Genomic DNA, 22,053 nt, shown 5'->3' on the forward strand with positions numbered 1-22,053 from the left:
CTCCCTGCTGACCGCGTCACCCCGGCAACCGCCGCCGGAAGCTCGCCCCGCGCGCTCCCCTACTTCCGGAGCGGGAAAAGAAAAGACACGATTCATCTGCTGCCGCCCGCCCTCTGCCGCCAGCGCTCCCGCCCCGTGGGGGGCGGGGCCAGAGCTTGGCTCCGCCCCCAGCGGCGGCGGCAGCCGTGAGGCACTGTCGCGTCTGCGCAGGCGCCTGCCCGCCCGCCTGCCCGCTCTCTGCCCGCCCGCGTGTCTGCCTCAGCGCCTGCCCGCTCTCTGCCCGCCTCTCTGCCCGCCGGCCTGTCTCCCTCCCTACCTCCCTCCCTGCCCGCCTGACAGGCGACCGGCAGCGGCGCCGGAGGATGGGCCCCCTGAGGAGGGAGGTGGGCTGGGGGTTTGCCCGCCCCGGCACAGCGATGAACGGTCATCCTCAACTTGGGTAGAAAGCGCGGCCAACAGCATCCTGGCTTGTATCAGGAATAGCATGGCCAGCAGGGCTAGGGCAGGGATCGGCCCCCTGTACTCAGCACTGGTCGGGCCACACCTTGAATACTGTGTTCAGCGTTGGGTCCCTCACTACAAGAAAGACATTGAGGTGCTGGAGCGAGTCCAGAGAAGGGCAATGAAGCTGGTGAAGGGTCTGGAGAACAAGTCTGATGAGGAGCGGCTGAGGGAACTGGGGTTGTTTAGACTGGAGAAAAGGAGGCTCACGGGAGACCTTATCGCTCTCTACAAGTACCTGAAAGGAGGGTGTAGTGAGGCGGGTGTTGGTCTCTTCTCCCAGGTAACAAGAGATAGGGTGAGAGGAAATGGCCTCAAGTCACACCAGGGGAGGTTTAGATTGGATATCAGAAACAATTTCTTCACCGAAAGGGTTATCAAGCAGTGGAACAGGCTGCCCAGGGAAGTGGTGGAGTCACCATCCCTGGAGGTATTTAAAAGACGAGTAGATGTGGTGCTTAGGGACATGGTTTAGTGGTGGACTTGGCAGTGTTAGGTTAGTGGTTGGACTCGATGATCTTAAAGGTTCTTTCCAACCAAGACGATTCTATGATTCTATTCTATGATTTATAAAGGTCACTCTGCTTGTACATGAAGGAAAATCTGAAAGCTTGTGAATCCCAAAGTGTTCGCACACAGGGGTTTTAGTATAACGTGTATCCTCAAGATACATCCTCAGAGTTGCCCCAGGCATTACTGTTCACTGAGGTGACAGGTGGCTGTGGCTGAGGCCACAGGGCTTGGACACCGTTGCCGCTCCCTCCGACGGTGCTGCCGGCACCCACAGCCAGGTCTGGTCAGTCACATACACAGGTGAATAATGCCTTGATTCAGTGGGTTAGAGACGGTAAGCAAGTCCCATGGCTACTGTTACAAAGCTCTTGGACACTGAGCAGTGCAGAGGGCAGGGGGAAGGATGAAGCCTGGATTTGTGCGCACATGAGGGATGCAGGGGGCTTTGGGAGCAGCCTGGCTCTGCAGCACTGACTCCAAGCTAGGTTGGACCCAGCTGCAAAATAAATATTTTCCATATTGAAGCTGTTTTGTGGCTGATTGACAGAAAAGTCGTGTCTCCCAGGGCATCTCCCTCGCTTTCATGGCAGCTAAGCACTCCACAGTACAATTATCCACAACACGAACACTGAAATATAAGCAATTTATTCAATGTCAAAGGAGGATCATGACGAAGCCAACTTCTCAAACCTGTGTCTCATCAAGCTTAGTGCATTACCCTCTTCTCAGAGAGCATATCTGGAAATGCAGAGAAATAGAACCTGCCACGGGTTATCGTCACATCATTTTATTGAAGTTAGTTACATGAACATGCAACAGTGAGGAGCATTGGGCACACAGCTTTTTGACTGATGCCAACTTAGAAGCACATACATAAGACAGAACTATAAAGCAAAGCTGGCTGAACCCCTGTAAGCATCTTAGAGCTGAATAAGATAGCTAAAGGTAATTTAGAAAATGCCTGTGGTCAGGCAGTTGGACTAGATGATCACTGTAGGTCCCTTCCAACTGAAATATTCTATTCTATTCAGAATAAAAATAATTTTAAAATACTATCCAAAAGATAAAATTCAGTTCTTTTCATAACAGTTCTCTGCATTAAAGTTTTATTGCCCCAATAATTAAAACAGTATAATTACTCATTCCATATCAATAAGTACATCTATATTTAAAATAAAAATGTTCAGTCAACAGGACATGCTGCTATGTCCTATTTTAAAGAAATCATTTATATCACTTTGGAATTTTACCTGGTGCTCACAAACACAAAGTGAGACAAGACAATTGCACAGAGGAATTGCAAGTAAATACTATCATTTGTAACGTAAAATGGAGTTATGAATACTAATACATGAAAAAAGCCTGCTCAGCTGACAGCTTGCAAGACACATCTGGCCTCCAGGACAATTTTCCACTACGGTATAAAATCATACATCTCATCTGACAACTGGCCTTAGTGTAAATGGGACTGATGTAATCCACTCCCAATTGCCAAGAAGTTGAAAAGTCTCGCATTAGACTTACAACTTGTTTATTCTTACCAATTACGGAGGCCAAGGCATGCTTCTGGTCCTATAAATCCTTGTGTAATACCCATGTCTACGGAGAGGACATGAAAGTAAGCAAAGGAAAGTGCTGGATATAAAACTCCATGACTTACAGAAAAAATATGCACACACAGCACTTCGAGGAAGCAAGCGTAGCATAGCTAGGTTGTCCCACACTAACTTTAATTGAACTACAGCAAATTAGTATCAGTGGGGAAACATCACAAAATATCAACCACAGACCAATCCAGCAGTCTTGGAGAGTTTACAGTCTCATTTTTAGCCCTTGCTGAAGCTGTGTCCCATGTTCATCTGTGCTATTTAGTATTATATTCTAACGTAACATTACTGTATAGACTTACCGGGTCTCACTCACATCTGCAGTGAACTGCCCACATATTTCCCTTGCAAGTGTTTGTATCTATCATGTGCGGGGTATGAAGCAAGCACAGATGTCATTATAATATCTCCTTGACATACCAGCTACTGATAGAATATTTTGTGTAATTATATTACGAAGCTCTACAAAATATGTTGTATTTTTCAATTCTAAGAAAAATAATAATAATCATAGTTTTAACTTCATCTTCAAATTTATTTAAATATAGTTTCTAAAGCATTTGGATGATTATAAATGTCAAGTGTGCAAAACGAGTGGATTCCTTTAACAAATTTTTAAATTGTTAGCTTGTGTGTTTTATCCTACAAGTCCAACTGACAGTCTCAGTAAAGTCTGTGGTATGACAACAGGAATGACTGACTAATAACATAAGTAAACCTTGCAGGATAAAAACCTTAAATTAGAGGACGTCTTTTATCCTTCTGAGTGTTAAACATTACTAATACTTGAAATTACTATTAAACCTATTATCTATATTAACAAGGACTTGTAGGTTTTAAAATCGAACAGTTCTTTTTCCAACTACGTGACTTGGGGATAGTATCCTGTTTAATTATGTGGATTTCTTCCATTTATGCCTCCTTTATCTTTGAGGTTTTCACTCTTTTTGTTAAACACTTTATTTCGTAACACACATCCTTTAAGTTGTATACAAAAAAACTTCCAATATCAGTATGCACATTATACTTTATTTTATTAAAATAAGTTACAAGACCCCAAATTACTTTCCCATTTAATGGACAGATGACATAGGCACATTTTTTACTCTGCCTTGCCATTTCACAGTTTTATATAACGTGATATGCTGCATCCATTCATTTTTTCTGTATTTACTTTTAAATAAGAGAATAAAAATGTCATTACTGCAGAAAAGCAGTACCTGCTATACTACTGGTAGTACAAACTGAAGCACAGCAGGTATAGGTAGCTTTATGGTTATAAAGTGACTGGACATGAAGATCCTCAGGGTCACTATACTTTCAAGACTGTTGTCTTCCTGAAGTCTTCTTGACATTGCTCAATAATAACAAACCAACTGCTGTTTTGTAAGCTGTGCAACAAAATAAAGCTTGCTGAACAGAATAAAAAGTATTGCTTCTGAAAGATTATTTTAGAATTAAGTAGAATTATAGCTCAGACAACCAGCTGACTGCCTTGATATGCCTGCAGCTTCTCTGACACTTCATCTAGTGGTCAGTTGTTAAGGACAATATAATTGATGGCTATAAGGTTTGGTTTGTTTATAATCTTTCTCATTGCTGCATTTTCAACAAACAGTCTGTTGTCTAAATGAGGTCAATACATGCTTGAACCAGAGATTTCAAAACATTTGAGAGATCTGTCAAGGTCTGGCGACTTCCCAAATGATCTCAACAACCCTAATTTCTTAGGAGGAGTTGGACCAAGTGATATTCAGGGCTGAGGAGCAGCAGGTGATTGTCTCCGCTGCTTTTTCCAAGTTGTCTTGAAAGGATGCCAGGGATACAAATTGCACACCAAAGAATAACTATGAAAGCAAGCCTCAGTTCTTTGTAATAAAGTATATTCCTAACTTGAAACCACCACATTTTCTTGCTTAACATTAGCTCTTTCAGGCAGAAAGATTGTTCTCTGAAGGACATCCTACTATTGAGATATTACAGGTTTAATTATCTTGGTGTTCAGTTTTAACTACTTAGATTCCCTGAAATTATATATTATAATCCAAGGAAACTCAAAGTCTTCCCTTCACCTTCCCCAGGCAGATAAACTGAACTCCAGGCACACTGCAAGAAGAGGGATTTGCAATTGGACCTTATAAAAATAACTGAATTTATTCAAGAACTGGGAAAGTCTTGTGTCCTCGGCAGAAGCTTTCATTTGGCTTTCAGAAACTTTGGTGAACTGAAAAATTCATTTATCTGTATAAACGATGAGTTAACATAAAACTTACTAGTCTCCTGCTTTGCTCTCCTGCTTTGATTAATCCTAAGTACCCCACTCTTCCTTGATTTTGAAGCCCCTGGGATCAGGACGACAACGACAGACGTAGTGCTCCCCTAAATCAATTCCTATTTGAACAAGAGCACCTTTTATAGAAAAGAGCATGCAGTCTCAAAAATTTCCAGTGATGAAAATCTTGGTAAATTGTCACAGTGATCATTCTAAAAATTGTGCCTTATGTTGAATCACAGCTTGCCCAACTTTAAACTCCAGTTAGTTCCTGCCGTGCCATCTGGAGGCATTTATTCCAGCATTCAGGTTTGCTGTGGTACCACAGGGTTCACCACTTTCTCTTTTTTTTTTTGTTTTTTCTCTCCCACATGTTTGTGAAATGTCTATTCTGGGGACTCACATTTATTTTCACTGCTGCAGGCACCACGCTGCAGCGAATGAAGCCGGCAAATTCCAGCGTGGCATAGCTGACACCCACCAGCCTGCACCTCGGCTGTCTCATGGACCCGAGGCTTGCCCAGCCCCTCCAACCTCAGCACCCTGCCTCACAGCTCTCCCTTTCTCTTATATCCCAGAAGATGGATATTAATAGGCTAGCACATTTTCATGGAAAAGAAGAAGGTGCGTGGCTTGGGACAGTGCCTGCCTGGGGAGGTGGGATGTGGAGGAATACTGCAGCTAATAGGACTGTTGTCACACTGCCTGTGAAGTTGTCTTGAAAATTTTGGGACATAAGAAGAGGGCTCAATACTGCACGTTTGCTATAACAGTAAAAGCTATCTGCAAGAATTACGACAGCGCAATGCTTGATGTTCAACATAGCATATATAATCTAGGGGATGTGGGCATCTGCATTTTATCTGTATCTCGAAATGTGAAAGCATAATGGTATTTGCAACAATCAAGATTTTGCTCCATAATATTTATAAAATCATCATGAAAATACTTTCTGTTTTGAGGGATGTTCCTTCCCCAGCTTATATCAAATCAGCTACCTCTAAAATTCCAGTAAAAAGCTGAATGCAGAAGATTATGTAAGAAAAAGGATATATTTTGTGGACAGAGCTTCCAGGCGTGAGGTGACTGAGTCCTGCAGGGCAGCTATGGCTTCACACTTACAGGACTCTTCAGTTGTTACGAGACTGCTCGTTATGGCTCCTAAGAGAGAAAACAACATTTAGAATATTTATGACAATTATTGAACATTTAAATCCCAGGAAAATGCTTGATTCTGCAACGGGAGTTGAACTCATGCTGTGAGACTACACCAAGCACTGCAACCCAGGGCAGTCAGGAAGGAGGGACAGAGTGAACAGGAGCTGGTGTGTAGTCAGAGACACGAGTGTCTCAGTCCAGAAACAGGACAGGCAAGAGAGAACTTGACTCTAACCAAGGAGGAGGTAGAGCAGGTAGTTCCTAGTGTGCCTATATGGATCCTCTGCACTCTTTAAATTAGACCATTATTGAGAAAAAAAATAAAAAGGGGCCTGGGTGCAGGGACCAATCAGCCTCCCCCATCAACTCTAATCCCTAGACTAGAATGAATCTTCCCTTTGCCTGTTCTCTCTCCGTCTCATCCAGAATATCCCCCACCCTGGGATATCAGAGCACCCTGGGAAGTAGAATGAGTGTGTTCAAGTGCTGCAGACTGAGAAGAACCTGCAGTCCAAGTCTCCGTCTTGTAACATAGTACTTGGACCTTCAGACTACCCACACAGGAAGGCCACTGGCATCACTGTAAACAGAATTTATAAAATTAGCTGTATTTAAGGCAATGACTAACTTGGCCTTCTCTTCAGAAGAATCATAGAATCACAAAATGGTTTGGGACCTTTGAAGATCATCTAGTCCAACCACCATGCCATGGGCAGGGGCACCTTTCCACTAGATTAGGTTGCTCAAAGCCCCATCCAATCTGGCCTTAAACACTTCCAGGGAGGGGGCATCCACAACTTCTCCGGGCAACCTGTTCCAGTGTCTCACCACCCTCATAGAAAAGGATCTCTTCCTTATATCTAAATCTATCTATCTATAAAATGAAGGTTGCTGCCCTGTCAAAGCTGGATTGTAATAGCATTTGAGGTACCCATCACTCCCAAAAACAGCACTTCTGAAAATTCATTAAAGTCAAAAGTTAAGCCTCCAGGGAGTTTTGCAAGCCAAGCAGGAAGGCACCTAGTGATTTTAGGCACATAAAGAGTTGGTCAGTGTCAGAAACTGGTCAGTTTGCATCAGGTTCTGAGATGTGGGTGGCATTTAGATACCCAAGTCTCAGCTTGGGAAGGAATTAGAAGAATTTAATTTACCACTTGGTAAATAATACAAAAATGAAAGCAGGAACACATGTATTAATTTTAAATACTAAGCAATAGAGGTTCAGCTAAATCATCAATGTGTATCACCTCACAAGTACTCTTGGTTTGTAACATTGGCAATACGCATGCATAGGGAGTATTGTTTTTGAGTCATCAAGAAATGTGAACACAAGTCCATTCCAATGTCACATGAGTATGGATGGAGGGAACAACAATGTTCAAATGGGCCTAAATGAACTTATAATCTGGTAGAAAGGCACAGCAATATTAACGGAGGAGCCAGTTAGTACGACAGAGAAGTAATCAGTCTCTCAGGAAAAAGAAACCAAGCATTGTCATACTCTGCAGTGATTCCATTGAATCTGTTCCCAAGACTTGCCCTCAGTCTTCCAGACTTACCAGGGACCAGCCTCAGCTCTCCTCAAGAACTACTTTTTCTCCATAATCCACCACAAAACCAGGGATGATCACAAAGGGCTCAGAGAGATGATCATTTGATTGTTGTATAATAACCTGTCAGGCATCAGCTGATGGCTGTGAGTTCTTAGCTGCAGGAAAGGCAGTTTAACCTTGCCTACTCCATAAAGAAAACAGGAGTTAAGGCAAGCTGCACCACTTGCTGCAGGCTAAGAACAAACATATCAACAGCTACTGACGCACCACTGCTGTAGTGAGATTACTGTCTACGTCTGAGACCAGAATAATAAACTTCCAAAGGCAGAGCCTCCTTAAAAGAGGAGTCTACAATTATGAAATACCCTTTCAACAAGTTATCAAGAAGGATTACTTGTATGTAATATCTGTCACCTTATACATGTGCTTTTACATTGCTTGCAAAGGCAACAACAGCAGATTACTCAATCATTTTTTCTGTAGATATATAAATGCATAGCTCATCGATGCCAAACAAATTATGTGAGCATTATAACAGTAAAACAATAGAAATATTGTATCTAGATACAATTTATCTTTTCTTTTGAATTGTTTTGGTTTCTCTTTTTGCTTATCAATCATGCCTTTGATATTTCCATTTCACAAGGAATGCTACAAGCTGCTTGAATTACAGAAAAATGACTGAAATATATCCATTTCAAAAGGTTGTTCATTCAGTGTTTCACTGAAAAGATCTATGAACAGATTCATTTCTAGCAGTGAAAAAATTCATTTGTCTTAGACCCAATGTTGAAACTGGTGTCTTCTTGATTCCACTGAACCTGTATTTGTTCAGCTCCCTTCTTTGGAACGTTCCACCAGCTTTATGGTTGATGTACAAAGAAGAGCTGTTCAAGATTCAGATGGAGGAAGGCCAGTTCAAAATATCACACCAACATGGTTGGTTTCTAACCAACTGCCAGTTAAGTTTTCATGTTTGCATTTAAATTCTCCAGTGACACATACAGATCCTCCTTGGATTATGTCTTTTTTAAGGAAATTATTTTTCCAACCAACTTTGGCAACTGCCCAAGGGTACCCTGAAGTCTTCTACAGTCCTCCTGTGAAATTTAGAGTCTTCCAGTATTTGATATTCAAAATCTTGGGCACTCATGCTGCCACTGGGATGCCCAACAAGTCATACAAAACATGCCAGATTTGTGTTTTTACACTGCATTTATGTTTAAGCCCGGACCTACAAAAAATTACTATTTTTGCAGACGGTGTTTGGCTATATCCACCTATTTTATAACTTTACTCTTACATAGGGTCCGTAGCCACTCGATGTTATTCATGCTCTGAACCAGAGATCAGACTAGGTAGTTCTTGAGGTCCTTTCCAACCCAAATTTACTTATGATTCTACATCAAATGGTGCAGATTACTTATGATTCTACATCAAATGGTGCAGAAGTTCTGCCAACAGTTGATACTATTGTCACCCATGTGAAGGGAAAGACGTTGGTGAGTTCATACCTGCCCCACTCAGCTTGGAGGAGTGGACAAGAACACATGGTTTAGCATTGCAGTAGTTCTGACACCAGTTCTGTTCCCCTCTGGCCTCCCACCATCCTCCAAATGCTGGTATGCAGTTGAGTCCCATGCCCCAGATGCCCCAGAACCCTTCTTTGCCAGTCCCCTCAATTATTCCCATTTCATAAGGAAATACAGATTATAACAGATTATTTTTTTAAATATAGTGAAGTCCTTAAACGTGTGGTAATAGGTAAGCCTCAACTGTATTTTAAAATAAAATAATTGCTATAACTAAACAAGAAGGATCAAACGAGCTCAAAACATTAGTGGAAACAGGCAGAAAAGAATGAAAAGGGATTATACTTTCAGGGAGTTAGTAAACTGATAGAACGTTTCTCAAACAGATTAAAAGGATTTAACACATTAAAGAGAGGTACTTCAATAAATATATTCAGGAAAAAAACACATTACATTATTACTTGAGCATGTTTTCTTATCTGGGTTTAAGGTAAAGCCTTCATAGCAGTCACAGGTATACGATCCACCATTACTCACACAGACCTGCTCACAGTCATGGGTTCCTGGTGCACATACATCAGTTCCCACAGAATGCATTTTGAAGAAACAAAAACAAGATAGCATTTTTTAACGCTTCCCAGTGGCAATGCTTTTGCATGCTGGGAGCCTGTCCTACGTGAATCTTACCAGGAACTACTAAGATGTGTAACTGATCTTGCCTTGGAGCAGCGCGATGCACTCATTGCCTTACTGGGGTCTCTCTCAGTCCTCACTTTGTACAGTCTACGCTCACTCTGATCGCAGCTGCCTAACCCTATCAGATGTGAACTGCCAGATCACCTCCAAAGGCATGCTAGGAAAAGTTTCCAGCACACTATAACTTTACATTAAGGAGGCCAGGAAGGAAAGAAACATTTTTTAAAAAAATTACATTTTTACTATAACACAAAGTTAGCTGAGAAGCTAAAGAAACAAACAGCAAGATGAAATTCAGTCTGGAGGGGAGGACACCACCTCAAACTGTCTCCTGCACGGTGGTACGCAGTTTCCACAGTACTGCAGAGTGTGGGACTGTGTGACTAACCCCAGCTCTTCTCTCTTCAATCATTGCTCATTTCTGGATTTGATGAATGTTGCATAATTGCAGTTTTTTAAATAGAGTGATAAAGACCAAATGATAAGCAGATACTAGCATTTTTGCACAGAAAGTGCTTTGAGTCTCTGAATGTTGCTCTAAGAGGAAAAGGCAGAGTGACATAGAACTGTCTTCTAACACTTTAATGCATGGAAAGTTTCTCAAACAGATCCAAATACATTAACCTACTAATGAGAGTTATTTCAATACATGTACTTAGCTGGGGAAGATATGGGGGGATAGGGAACAACAATCTGCTCTTACTTGAGCAAGTCTTCTTGTCTGGATTCAGGGTGTAGCCTTGGTAGCAGTCACAGGTATAGAACAGATCATCCCTCACGCAGACCTGCTCACAGTCGTGCCTTCCAGGTGCACACATGTCCACAGCTGAGGAAGGCATTTGAGGAGAGAAGAATATTAATCAATACCCAAACTTCAGCCTTTTTAGTTGGTGTTAGTAATTCCCATTTGCAAACGTATCTTCATTTGGATTCAACCCAGGATGTTTCTATTGCATGTCAGCACGCTATTAGCCATGGTAGGGTATACAGAGTGTGTTTGTATCTGGCTATCAACATCACAAAATTAACACGATTTTTGGAACACTGGCAACACTTTTTTGCAGCTGTAACAGATTGCAAAAGGAACTGAACTAGTAGTGACCCAGTTACAAAATAAGTATCCAAAGGAATTTCAGAGAACAAATATCTGAATTTTAAGAGACTAGCTGGCATTATTTCAGCTCTAATTGAGTTGAATAGGGCACTGTTTTGTGAAGTGAAAAGACTATAAACAGAAGAGTATACATGGCTGCTAAAAAAAAGAGAGACGTGGCACCCGCTGCCAGTTACAAGGTGGGTACTTTATGTGTGAGGCTGGTGTTTTCTGCCAAATTTAACACGTCAGCTCTGAAAGGACACACTGAGGAGGAGTTCCTGCATTCGGATATCTTTGCAGTAGGCATAAGCAAGTGAAGAAAGAAAGAACGGAAGAAAGAAAAGAGCCCCTCCTGGACCTAAACTATTTTTATTGTATCACAAAGACCTAGATGGTTGAGACATCATTGGCAGCCAACTGCAAAATGAGATTCAAAAGGGAAAAAAAAGCAAGCCTATTGGGGAAATAACCTGAAATTTGACTATGCAGGAGGAGTATCAGTGCTATGAAAGGGGATTCAGGACTGGACTCACAAAGAGGATGCCGAACTGAACTCACATTCCCTCACAGATGTTTACTGCCTCTGTGTAATACCAGCTGAGAGTTAATCTTAGGAACTGTATTTACAAAATCAGCTCCTAAACTAGGCAGGAAGAAATATTGAGGCCCTCTGTCTTCTCCTCTTTGAGATGTGAGACCTATGACTTAATTGGATTTGCCTAGGAACCTCCTGGAACTGGAAGCCTAGGTTCAGCGCTTTGTCACACAAAATGTAGTAAGGAAAGGGATAAAAGTGGAAAAAAGGATTTTGTGTGAATAAATCATCATCAGCAAGACGTGCAAAGAAGTGAAGAGTGAAGTTCAAATCCTAATCAAGTGAAAATAATATACAATACATATTAAATTGTAGGTACTATATATTTATATGTACATCCTTAAGTATCAGCTCCACCTATGCTCCTGTTCTCCACAAGAGACCAGCACTGGGAAAGAACATTTCCCTCCATCCTCTAGAGCTCTAAGGCTGGGGTATTTTTTAAGGTCCAAACACATGTACCAGAGTGAGTGATCACACTCGTGATGATACAGACTGTAATCTCTCTCCCAGCACAGTCCTTGCTCTTCTTCATCTCATTCCCTTGTGCTACTTTGCTGAAGAGTTTTCCGACACAGGTAGTGCACATCACATATTCCATCAAATATATTATCCTTCTCCTCTCTCAGGTGGATATGGCAATTTGTGCTCCATGGGTGTGAAAATATCGTGAAGTCCTCAGGGAAATGCCAAATGGCATTTTAATTATAGCAATTACAAAGTTCACAACTATAGAAGAGTCACGAGTCTCAAATTATTACTGGACACATGAAGAAATAAAGTTGCACTGTGTTTTCAGGAGTTGTACAGAAACTCTTGGATAATTTATCAGAAAAATAACATAAATTAACCTGATTTTTAAAAGTTACATGTTTTTAGCTGAACACAGTATTTCCTTGATGAGGTCTTACCTGAGCAGGTCTTCTTATCTGGATTCAGAGTGTATCCTTCATAGCAGTCACAGCTGTAGGATCCATCCCTACTCCGACAGACTTGTGCACAATCATGCCTTCCAGGTGCACACATGTCCTTGGCTGTGGTGAACCATGTTTTAGAGAAGAAACCTATTAATCCCTCCCAGACACTCAAGTGTTTCAAATGCTTCAACGTTTGTAAGTACAATTTAATTAGGATTCAAATTAGGATTCAACCATTGCCCTACTACATTATTATATTATGCTGCAGACAACTGAATTAAATTACTAATTATTTAATGGAGGAGGCAGATATCTGGACTGCAAGACATTACTATACATCTCACGTAATCTGATTTTCATCAGCAATTCTAACAGCCCTGAATATCCCCAGTAAGGATGAAGCTAAAACACCACACTGAGATGAGCAATAACCTGCCATGTGTCAAGGCAGAAGCTGTTTCTTGCAATATTAGCCTAACTATGGTGAATCCAAATTTAACTTCATACTTTCATCCCTGAGCTGAAGGCAGGCACAAAAAGTCAGGCATGATATGTAGAAATGCTATTAAATGGCAAAGACATATAAAGCAAACAAACAAACAAAAAAAGCAGGAGCACTAGAAGATCGTGTTCTCTCTTCAGAAATAAGAGTGAAAACTTCAGTGAGAAGAATGCTTATGTGTTCTCAAAGGGAGGAATGCACTGACTAGTTATAAAATAGCTACCCTAAGGCTGGTGCTGCTCAAACTTCCGGATTTAAAGAAACAGCTCCAGACAAGTATTTGGGGAAAAAAATTTTTTATAATAGGCTAACTTTTCAGGGTGACAATTCAAGAAGCTGCTGCCAGTATAAGACTGGGGTCACTATACAGCAGATCCCTGCACTGCTTGGAAGCAGAAGTATCAAGCTGTAAAAAAACATGAGTTTTGACAGGAGAGATGGAGAGGACAGGGGAAAACCATGAGGTTTTAAGTTCTCTATGGACTAGTGGCACTCACTCTCCAATGGAGACACAGTGCCGGTGGGCATCTCTGGAACAGATTCATCCTGTCCCAGGGACTTAGTGATGTTCATGAAGTACCGTGAAGACCATAAAATGGTAGGTAAGTGCCAAATTGCACTTTTGTAATTGACATGTTAAGAAAAATGCAATTTTACTGTTGCTGGAACCAAGGGGAAAGTGTACAGGTGAATTCTGATTTTAAGAGCTGATGTCTGCAAGAAATTTTTTGATTAGAAACAACGAAGGTAACTCACAGAAAACATGTCTATGTCTCCATGAGTTTCATGTACTAAAGTAGCCTTTAATTCTTACCTGAGCAAGTTTTCTTATCTGGATTCAGGGTGTAGCCTTCATAGCATTCGCAGACATAGGATCCGTTGTTACTCACGCAGATCTGATCGCACTCGTGCCTGCCAGGTGCACACATGTCCACAGCTGCAAGACGCGTGTTAGAGAAACAATTCATTGTTAATAAAAAGTAGTTTGGGATGGAATACATGTTCATATTTTTAATATATTTGGAATCTCTTCAGATATTCCAAATATCCATTTGGAATCAGCTCAGAAATGGCCATAGTAATTGAAGGAATTAGGGTAAGTGGTAGGAGAAAATATCTATGCAGTGTCTACGTCTGAAGGATTTCTTTTGGCATCTGGCCCTAATGAATGGGTCTGTAGGCATAATAAAAAGGATGGTGATGGAATCAAACTACTTCTCACCACTACTTGCAGCAGACTATTTATTATTAGATTTATTATTATTGAAGGAGATAGATAGATACAGATGTTCACTGTTTCAATAGAAGTACACAAGTAGCTTCTCAAATCCAATTGTTAAAAATTGGTGTTAAAAAGTGATTTTTTTTCTAGTTGAACACGTTTACCAAAGGAGTAATACCTGAGCAGGTTCTCTTATCTGGATTGAGAGTGTAGCCTTCATAGCAATCACAAAGGTAGGATCCGCTGTTACTCACGCAGACCTGCTCGCAGTCATGGGTCCCAAGGGCACACACATTCACAGCTACAAACGGCATTTACAGAAAAGGCATTTCAGTCATCCCAAAGGACAGAAAGAGTCATTAATAATTGATGCTTACAACAGTACATCTTGCACTGTTTGCTGGATTAGTAGTAGTAAATGTCAGCGCTGTGTCACTGTCACAAAAAGTTACAGGCATCTTTTGCACCATTCTGTAGCCAGAAGAAAGAGGCCATAAATGACACTGGAACAACTGCACCGAAATAACTCACCTCCTGAGGTGGCAGAAAGACAAGATGAATTAAAAAGCGTGCAACAGGGAGAGATTTTAAGCATTTAGTAACATTGCACTGAAAATGAAAAGCTGGCGATGAAAAGGACCTCCTGGCTCTTTGTAACCAGTTCCTTTCAATTACAGACAACCTGTTGAAATAATCCCAAAATGTATCAGTCGCTGTCTGGCAGCATACTGACTTCTGCTCACTGGCATACAACCTGATTTATGAATTCCTGCTGCACTGTAAAAAACTGCCATGTAAACTGCAATGCAACAGAAAGCACAACGCAATGCAATGCAATGAAATGAAATGAAATAAAATAAATCAAAACTGCAACAGAAAGAGCATCAAGACCAGAAGGAAGAGAAAAATGACTCTGAGGCACTAGGATAACACACTGTCTTCTTAGGGATGGAAAGAGTGTCTGAGTAATGATGGTCCAGAGGTGTCAGCCAGCAAAGAAACCCACCAGTGTGAGTTGAGTATGTGAGGGCTGCAGCTGCCTTGATGCATCAGATTTAAAAAGTCAAGACAAAAAGAGGATATGGAGGAAAGTTTCTACAGTAAGGCAGCTTTATAGGCACGTGAACCTCCTAACTGAAGGACAGTACAGAAATAATGTCCCAACCTCAGAGAACTGAGAAGCTGAAACTGCAAACTACAAAATGAGATTCAGTTTTCAGGGAGCAGCTCATTCCCCAGCAGACAGCAAGGCTCTCTCATCAGACTGAGAAAAGAGAGAACAGGGATACAAAAAGCAGCGTGATGGATGGCAGACGATGGAAGTGTGTGGTGCTGACAGGGCAGACAATGACTGCGGTAACACTGGGCTGTCTCTGCAATGCACTATGTGTGCTGACAGTCTTTTACTTCCCAGATAGTCTAGCTAACTAACTAATTAACTTCTGACCAGTTTTTCTCAAGTGTATTTAGCTTTGGATCTGCTGCTTCTTTGGTCACCTCAGGATGCCTCTGTTTCTCTCCACAGACTGTAAAGGAATCCTAGATACTTGCTTAAACTTAGATGATTTTTAGATTACTAAATTTAGATGAGATGAAAAGGGGAAAGGGAGAGGGAAGGGGGGAGAAAAAAAAAAGTTGGAGGAAAAAAGTGGGAAGGGGGAAAAAAGGGGGAAGGAAGGAACAAAAGAAGGAGGAAACGAAAGGAAAAAGCAGAAAAATGGGAAGACAAATCTGTTATTACCTGAGATTTTACTTAGATGAGTAGTTATGCTGTGGATATTGACTACTGGTAAAATCAAACTCCAAAGCAATAGTGGTGAGATAAGAAATGAGAAGCAAGAGTGCTTGAATCTTCTCATGTATTTCTGAATGCAAAGCAACATTGCCCATTTTCTAAAACATGGAAGATTTTGATGTCCTCTAATAAGGCTGACAGAAAGTGTGTGTTGTATTTCCATTGGGAAAAACAAATCTCAAACCAAGACAGTGTCTTTTCATTCTGCTACACCCTTGGGAATAAGAGAATTCATCTCCATGACTTATGAACAAAATCTGTGGGTGATACTTTCAACCATAACTGAGAAGCTCAGACTCAAATGGTCAGATTTTTGTGGTAGGAAAATCAAGCTTCCACTGACTTGGACACCAATTCAAGGCTAAGATTTTCCATCTCCAAGATGGTCTCATGTTGAATGATGCTCTCAATGCATCAAGAACTTGATCTTAGCCAACTATTTTGCCCCTGAACATTAGTTTTCCTGTTCTCAGTTCACCCTACAAACAAATTTATTTGCCTTGGCAAAAGCAAAGAAAATCCTTATTGTCACTGGTGAGTCTAGATTTCTGACCAAAAGGAGCTGGAAAAGACTCAGTTTACCCACACTGTCTTACAAGATCCTTTTAGATTCATTTGGTTTGTAGGAACCTTTTTAAAAACTATTCCCTTTACCCCATTTTTGTCCATGAATCCCACAGATTCTGGCTAATTGCATGCAGGCAACTCAGAGTTCCAGTGGAAGTCTGTATGTGTGAGCTCTCTTTGGTTTATCCTCCAGCTTAGTAAGGGCATAATTTCTATGCTTTGGCACAATAAACAGTAAGTTTACTCTTAAGAACAAGAGATTTTTCTTTGGTGCTATGAAAGGACTTGCTTTGGCAAGAACATAGGTGGAAAACTAGTGCTATGTTCACAGCACACATACCTGTCCAGCTAGGTGGGATGTGCTCACATCAGCAATACAAGATGTCAAGCCAAACCTCAAGGCATCTCCTATGTTAATTATTAGGCAAAATGTCCTGGCTACAGATGGTCCTACATACTTATTTTGTACCTAGAAAAGGAGGTCTATTCACTCTAAACATATTCAAAAAGTGTAGTGATAATTCTTAGTAAGGCTCTGAAATGACAAAGGAACACAGCGCCAACCGAGTTCCCAAGGTGATGGCTGTTATTTTAATTCTCTTACTATGTTCTTTACACCCGATTTTACCCATTACTTGCTGGAGACTTATTTTACAAGTTATTTCCTTAGAAATTTACTAGAAAAATCTACTTTGTATCAGTTTTTTAATTCTCAAAAAGTCATTGTTTGATTTTTGTGGGTAGGGCTGTGGCATAGCTATCTATAGGCAGTTCCAAATACTCCAAATACATGACCTTTTTTTTCTGTAAATGACAATAACAACCCCCACTGGCCTAGCATCATTCGTGGAGTTCTAGCCCAAACCAAATATAAATCCATCATTTTTCCTTCCAAGACCAGCCCTGAAAGAGCGAAGCTAATTCAACCCATCCCACCATTCCCTGTCTAAATCAAGTTGCAGAGAAACAGAGAAAGGTGCGAGTCTGGCACACTGAAAAGGCCCAGCAATGCCTGTGGAGTGAAAGCCCATCCCAAGATGACCTGCCATTGTGTTCGGGCACTTCATCCTGCACCACATTTCTCAAGCTAGTGTGGTGGTTCACCTGCCACACTGAGTTTCTTACTCTGAATCTCTAAGGAGCCCTTCAGCACCACACTTCCACGCTCCTTGCTGTTGTAGAAATTTTCACATAATTGTTGTAGAAGTTCTCATGAATTAAGCAAATAAGAATCAATAGAGATGAAATAGAATTAAGAATAGAATAATTAATACAAATCTATCTGAATAAACACAGGTGGCTTATCACAATTCATGAATATTGTTCTCACAGCTCCTTTGTATAATCCTGACCTATGACTGAACAAATCATCAGTCAAGCTTAATGAGTAGCTAAGCAGAAGTAGGCCTAGAAGTATTAATTTCTGATGATTCTAGTAAAAAGGATGTATGGTTAACCTTTTTGACCTTAAAAGAATATAGAATACTTAGAAATAATAATTAGAGGAAATAAGGTTCTAAATAGACTTCAGCTATTTTAGGTTAATATTTAGGAGACGTTGGCAGTGGAAACCAGACTCTGATCAACCCGGATCAAGACGGGATGCTGATCACAGCAAGACCATCAAGGATGGGGTGTTGACTGAAGCCGAAGTGGAACCAGAAGATAAAGATCAGCTGACCAATGGAGAAGAATAGACTTTTGTAGACTCTTGACAAATAAAGAAAGAGGAATTGAAATAGTTAGTGCAATTTTAACAGAAGTTCGTGAGAAGTTTGTGATGTAACTTATTGTAATTTATTAGTTTCTATATAAACTGATAGTGAATTTGGGTCAGGTACCATTCACTGCGGTGGTGGTCCAACTCCGAGTTGCTTCAATAAAGAATCAGCAAGCCTAGAGACCCGGGCTCTGCCAATTTTCTTTAACACTTGCTTCCCAGACAGATGGGAAAAGAAATGAGCAGACCGCACAGCTCTAGTGTGCGCTCTCAGCAAGTCAATAAATACACGTAGCCAAATCCTGGCCAGATTGCCGTGCATTCTCTTGCACTAAACCGGACCAACTGCACAAGGAGGTCCACTGAAATCAGGTCTGTTACTTGCACGGTAAGGTCACTGTTCAAAATGAAAGGTCATTACTTGGCCTCCACTGAATAAAAGGGTTGGCTTGTTTGCCCAACAAGTGGCAAAGGAAATATTTAAATGTGATACATAACACCTCTCAAAAACTTCTTTCTTAGGGAGCAGAACCACAGTAGGAGCCAAAATGAGCCAAATTACACTACCCTCTTGGACTGACCACCTTACCACAGAAAGTCTCTCTGAATTTGGATGTCAGCTTTTCGATCACACCATAGGTCTCCACATAAAAGACATGTTCATCCAGTGGTTCGCTGGCCATTATCCTCAGGGACTGCATGTCTGCTCGGTCTACCCCAACTGCATAGATCTCAATGCCAGCTGTCCGGGCGCTTGCTGCCACATCTTGAACCTGGTCTTGTGGTCGTCCATCTGTCACAACAATGACCACCTTGGGGATATTGAAGGTTGCTGGCCGGGTGCCCATTTCCTCAGTGAAGACTTCATCCATGGCAGTTTGGATGGCAAGGCCAGTCATTGTGCCAGCAGACAAAGGCTCAATGTGAGATATAGCCTCCTTCATAGACGCTTTATCAAAGTAGGCTCGGAGAGGAAACTCTACCTTGACAGTGCTGGCATAATTCATGACCGCCACACGGGTTGTTCTTTCACCAACATCCAGAGTATCAATCATTTTTGACAAAAAGATTTTCACTTTCTCAAACTCTTCAGGTCGGACACTACGGGAACTGTCTATGATGAAGACGAGGTCTAGGGGCTGGTTCTTGCAGGCAGTGTCTGTCAAGGAGGAAGAAAAACACTTCAGTCATCTCCTACACAGGACCAGAGCTCTCACCCTAGGACAGTGAGAGCTGTCATGAAAAACTGCTACCAGATAAATGTTGGCAGTCTTGATTCTTTAGGAAGAGGCTTAAAATTATAGTGAGCAACACATTAGAAATCCTTAAATATTAATTTTGACAAGTAATAAATCATTGAACTTTTCTAAGCATTAACAGATAGGTCCACATTTGAGCCCACAAAATGTCTAACTATCTTTGAAACAAAGAGTTGTAGTTCGCATATAACAGCCAACACAGAAACGTAGCACTGATATACAAATGTACCTACTTTTTCTTTTTATAAAGATAAAACCTGAATTCCATTTTTATAAGCTACAGAAGTAAATTGGTGAAACAACTGGCTAGACTACATAGTAAACAGATCCTAACAGTATTTTTTAGGGCAGTAACCATATAGATTGCTGATTAGGAATTATTTCTTGTTTGTAATTCACAATTCAAAGTACACAACAAGAAATAAAGGCCAACAGGAAAAAGATGCAAATGATGCTGTGATAAAGGCTTCTTTAGAAGTTGTTACTGTTTTAAGGCTTCTAGAGCAGAGAAAAAGAGAAATTACTTATGAAATAATTTTACATGTAAAAATGAACATTTACACATGTATTTCTAGCTTCCAAAATTCCTCATTGACACAGAAACAGAAAAGCCACAGCTCCGATCAGACACAAGTATCGCTTCTAGGAGGACAAAAAATAAGCACGACAGTGACAGCAGGCAACCTAAGCTGTACACTCCCTGTCCTGATATCCTGACCTGGCATCAGTGATATCATGAACTTAGTTTATACCATCAAGGTATGGATCTGTACAGCTGGTTTATGAAAAACAGACAACTCAAAAGCCCAGTAATTCTACAAAAGAGACATTCCTGCTCAACAGTGCATTAAATAGGAAAATGTGTTCAGTTTGACTGTACTCCCTGAAGAGCTGTTTAGGGAACCTGACGCCTTTCCCACCTACTATCAAGTTGACTTTTATTATTCCATTCCAGTTAAAAGAAAAAAAATATAAAAATTCTTCACACATTTCTTAAAAGTAAAGGTCAAAACAGTACTTTTTTTTTAATGCATTATAAAACTTTTTTCTCTTGTGCAAGCTAAAAGGGAGGGAAAAAATCAAACTGCACAAATGCATCTTCACAGAATCACAGAATCGACTAGGTTGGAAGAGACCTCTGAGATCATCGAGTCCAACCGTTGCCCTGACACCACCCTGTCAACTAGACCATGGCACTAAGTGCCACGTCCAGTCTTTTCTTAAACACATCCAGAGATGGTGACTCCACCACCTCCCTGGGCATCTTCCATCAGGAAACACAGTGGCAGAGTTGATTTTGCCTTGGGACAGAGAAACGGACTTGGTGAATTTAGGATCCCGTCCAGGTACGTTATATCTAATCCCACATGCATTCCCATAACTCAGTTTTTGCATCAGGATTTAGAATAATGGCTTTGTGCCCTTTGGAAAGCTGAGGAAGCATGAGTAATGCCTGTGCATGCATATGTAGCTTAAGGCATGAAAGAGAGAGAGAGACAATGTTTGTCCTGCAAAAAAAAAGATTAAATCCCAGATTTGTAGAGAAGAATTCTCTTTTTTAGATTAGGGAAAAAAAAAAAAACTTTTCAGCAGCCTGATCCTTCTGTGAGTCTGAAAGATGTTTTGAGAAATGAACAGCGGTAGGGAAGAGTTATTCAGGTTTTAGAGATTAGCAAGGCATAGAAAGAAGTAGTTGGTACTTCTGCCTGCGAGCGGCTGCTCCGCGCACCGCTGCAGCTGCAGCGAGATGTCCCCGGGCCAGAACCCTCCTGTAACCGCTTGTAAAGCTCTGCCCGTAAGGAAGAGCCGCAGGAGAAGCGGTGGCAGGCGGTGCCCGGCGCAGCCCGGCGAGCGGGAGGGCATCGCCCGCGGGGAGGGAAGGCCCGCCCGGGGGCCGCCGGCCGCGGGGAGAAGGCGGCTGCCCGCAGTACGGTACCTGCCGCGGCGTGGCTCCGGGAGAGGCCGCCCGGCCGCGGCTGCCGGCGCGGGGAGCCGCGGGCCGCGGGCCGCAGCACCACCAGCACCAGCATCAGCAGGGCCAGGCCGCAGGCCAGGACACCGCCCGCCCGCCCCATGGTGCCGCCGGCTGCCCGCGCCCCGCCGCGCCGCCTTTAAAGCTCCCGTCCGCCATCGCGGGGGGAGAACGGGGGTGGCACCGGCTGCCCCCGCCGCCTCCGCCCCAGGGGGGCCGGCGGCCCTCGCTCCCCCGCCCCGGCGGGGTGTTCAGAGCGGGAAGGGCTGCGAGGGTCAGGATAAACTGTGGGGACTTGCTGCAAAGCTGGGAGCAGGGGAGGTGACATGGAAGCTCACCCTTTCTCCCTCCACCGGAATTATTTGATCTGCTAACTTCGCACTCCTGGTCTCAAGGAAGCATCAGGCGGTATCTCCAAGGCAGCATTTGCAAAGAGTGGGAGAAAAAGCTCACAGTGTGATGACAGAGGCACAAGAAACTGCCTTCCCTGTGGTCAAATCTGACCTAGGGCGCTCTGTCTGGTCTCTAGCAGCGCAAATCCTGCCAGTTCCTGTGCAGCAGCTTTAACGGAAAGCA

At 42.1% G+C, this 22,053-nt stretch overlaps 1 protein-coding gene across 1 annotated transcript; it reads right to left on the reverse strand.

Moving 5' to 3' along the window:
• Nucleotides 1-5,926: 5,926 nt before the first annotated feature.
• Nucleotides 5,927-21,580, reverse strand: MATN3 (matrilin 3). The gene is made up of 7 exons (XM_068396612.1): nucleotides 21,442-21,580; nucleotides 18,836-19,405; nucleotides 14,343-14,465; nucleotides 13,757-13,879; nucleotides 12,435-12,557; nucleotides 10,536-10,658; nucleotides 5,927-6,054 (listed from the first exon to the last, which is right to left on the reverse strand). The coding sequence occupies exons 1-7, from the start codon at nucleotides 21,578-21,580 to the stop codon at nucleotides 5,927-5,929; spliced, it is 1,329 nt and encodes a 442-aa protein (XP_068252713.1).
• Between the last annotated feature and the right edge of the window lie 473 nt (nucleotides 21,581-22,053).

Source organism: Nyctibius grandis, chromosome 1 (genome assembly GCF_013368605.1).
Source record: "Nyctibius grandis isolate bNycGra1 chromosome 1, bNycGra1.pri, whole genome shotgun sequence".
NCBI lineage: Eukaryota > Metazoa > Chordata > Aves > Nyctibiiformes > Nyctibiidae > Nyctibius > Nyctibius grandis.

Bases quoted from the DNA above. Each gene is read 5' to 3' on its own strand.
- MATN3 (XM_068396612.1), bottom strand. From the start codon at position 21,580: ATGGGGCGGGCGGGCGGTGTCCTGGCCTGCGGCCTGGCCCTGCTGATG. The intron at 14,466-18,835 runs GTAAGGTGGTCA...TGCCGTTTGTAG, and splicing joins ATTCAGAGAGACTTTCTGTG to CTGTGAATGTGTGTGCCCTT. The intron at 12,558-13,756 runs GTAAGAATTAAA...GGTTCACCACAG, and splicing joins AGATAAGAAAACTTGCTCAG to CCAAGGACATGTGTGCACCT.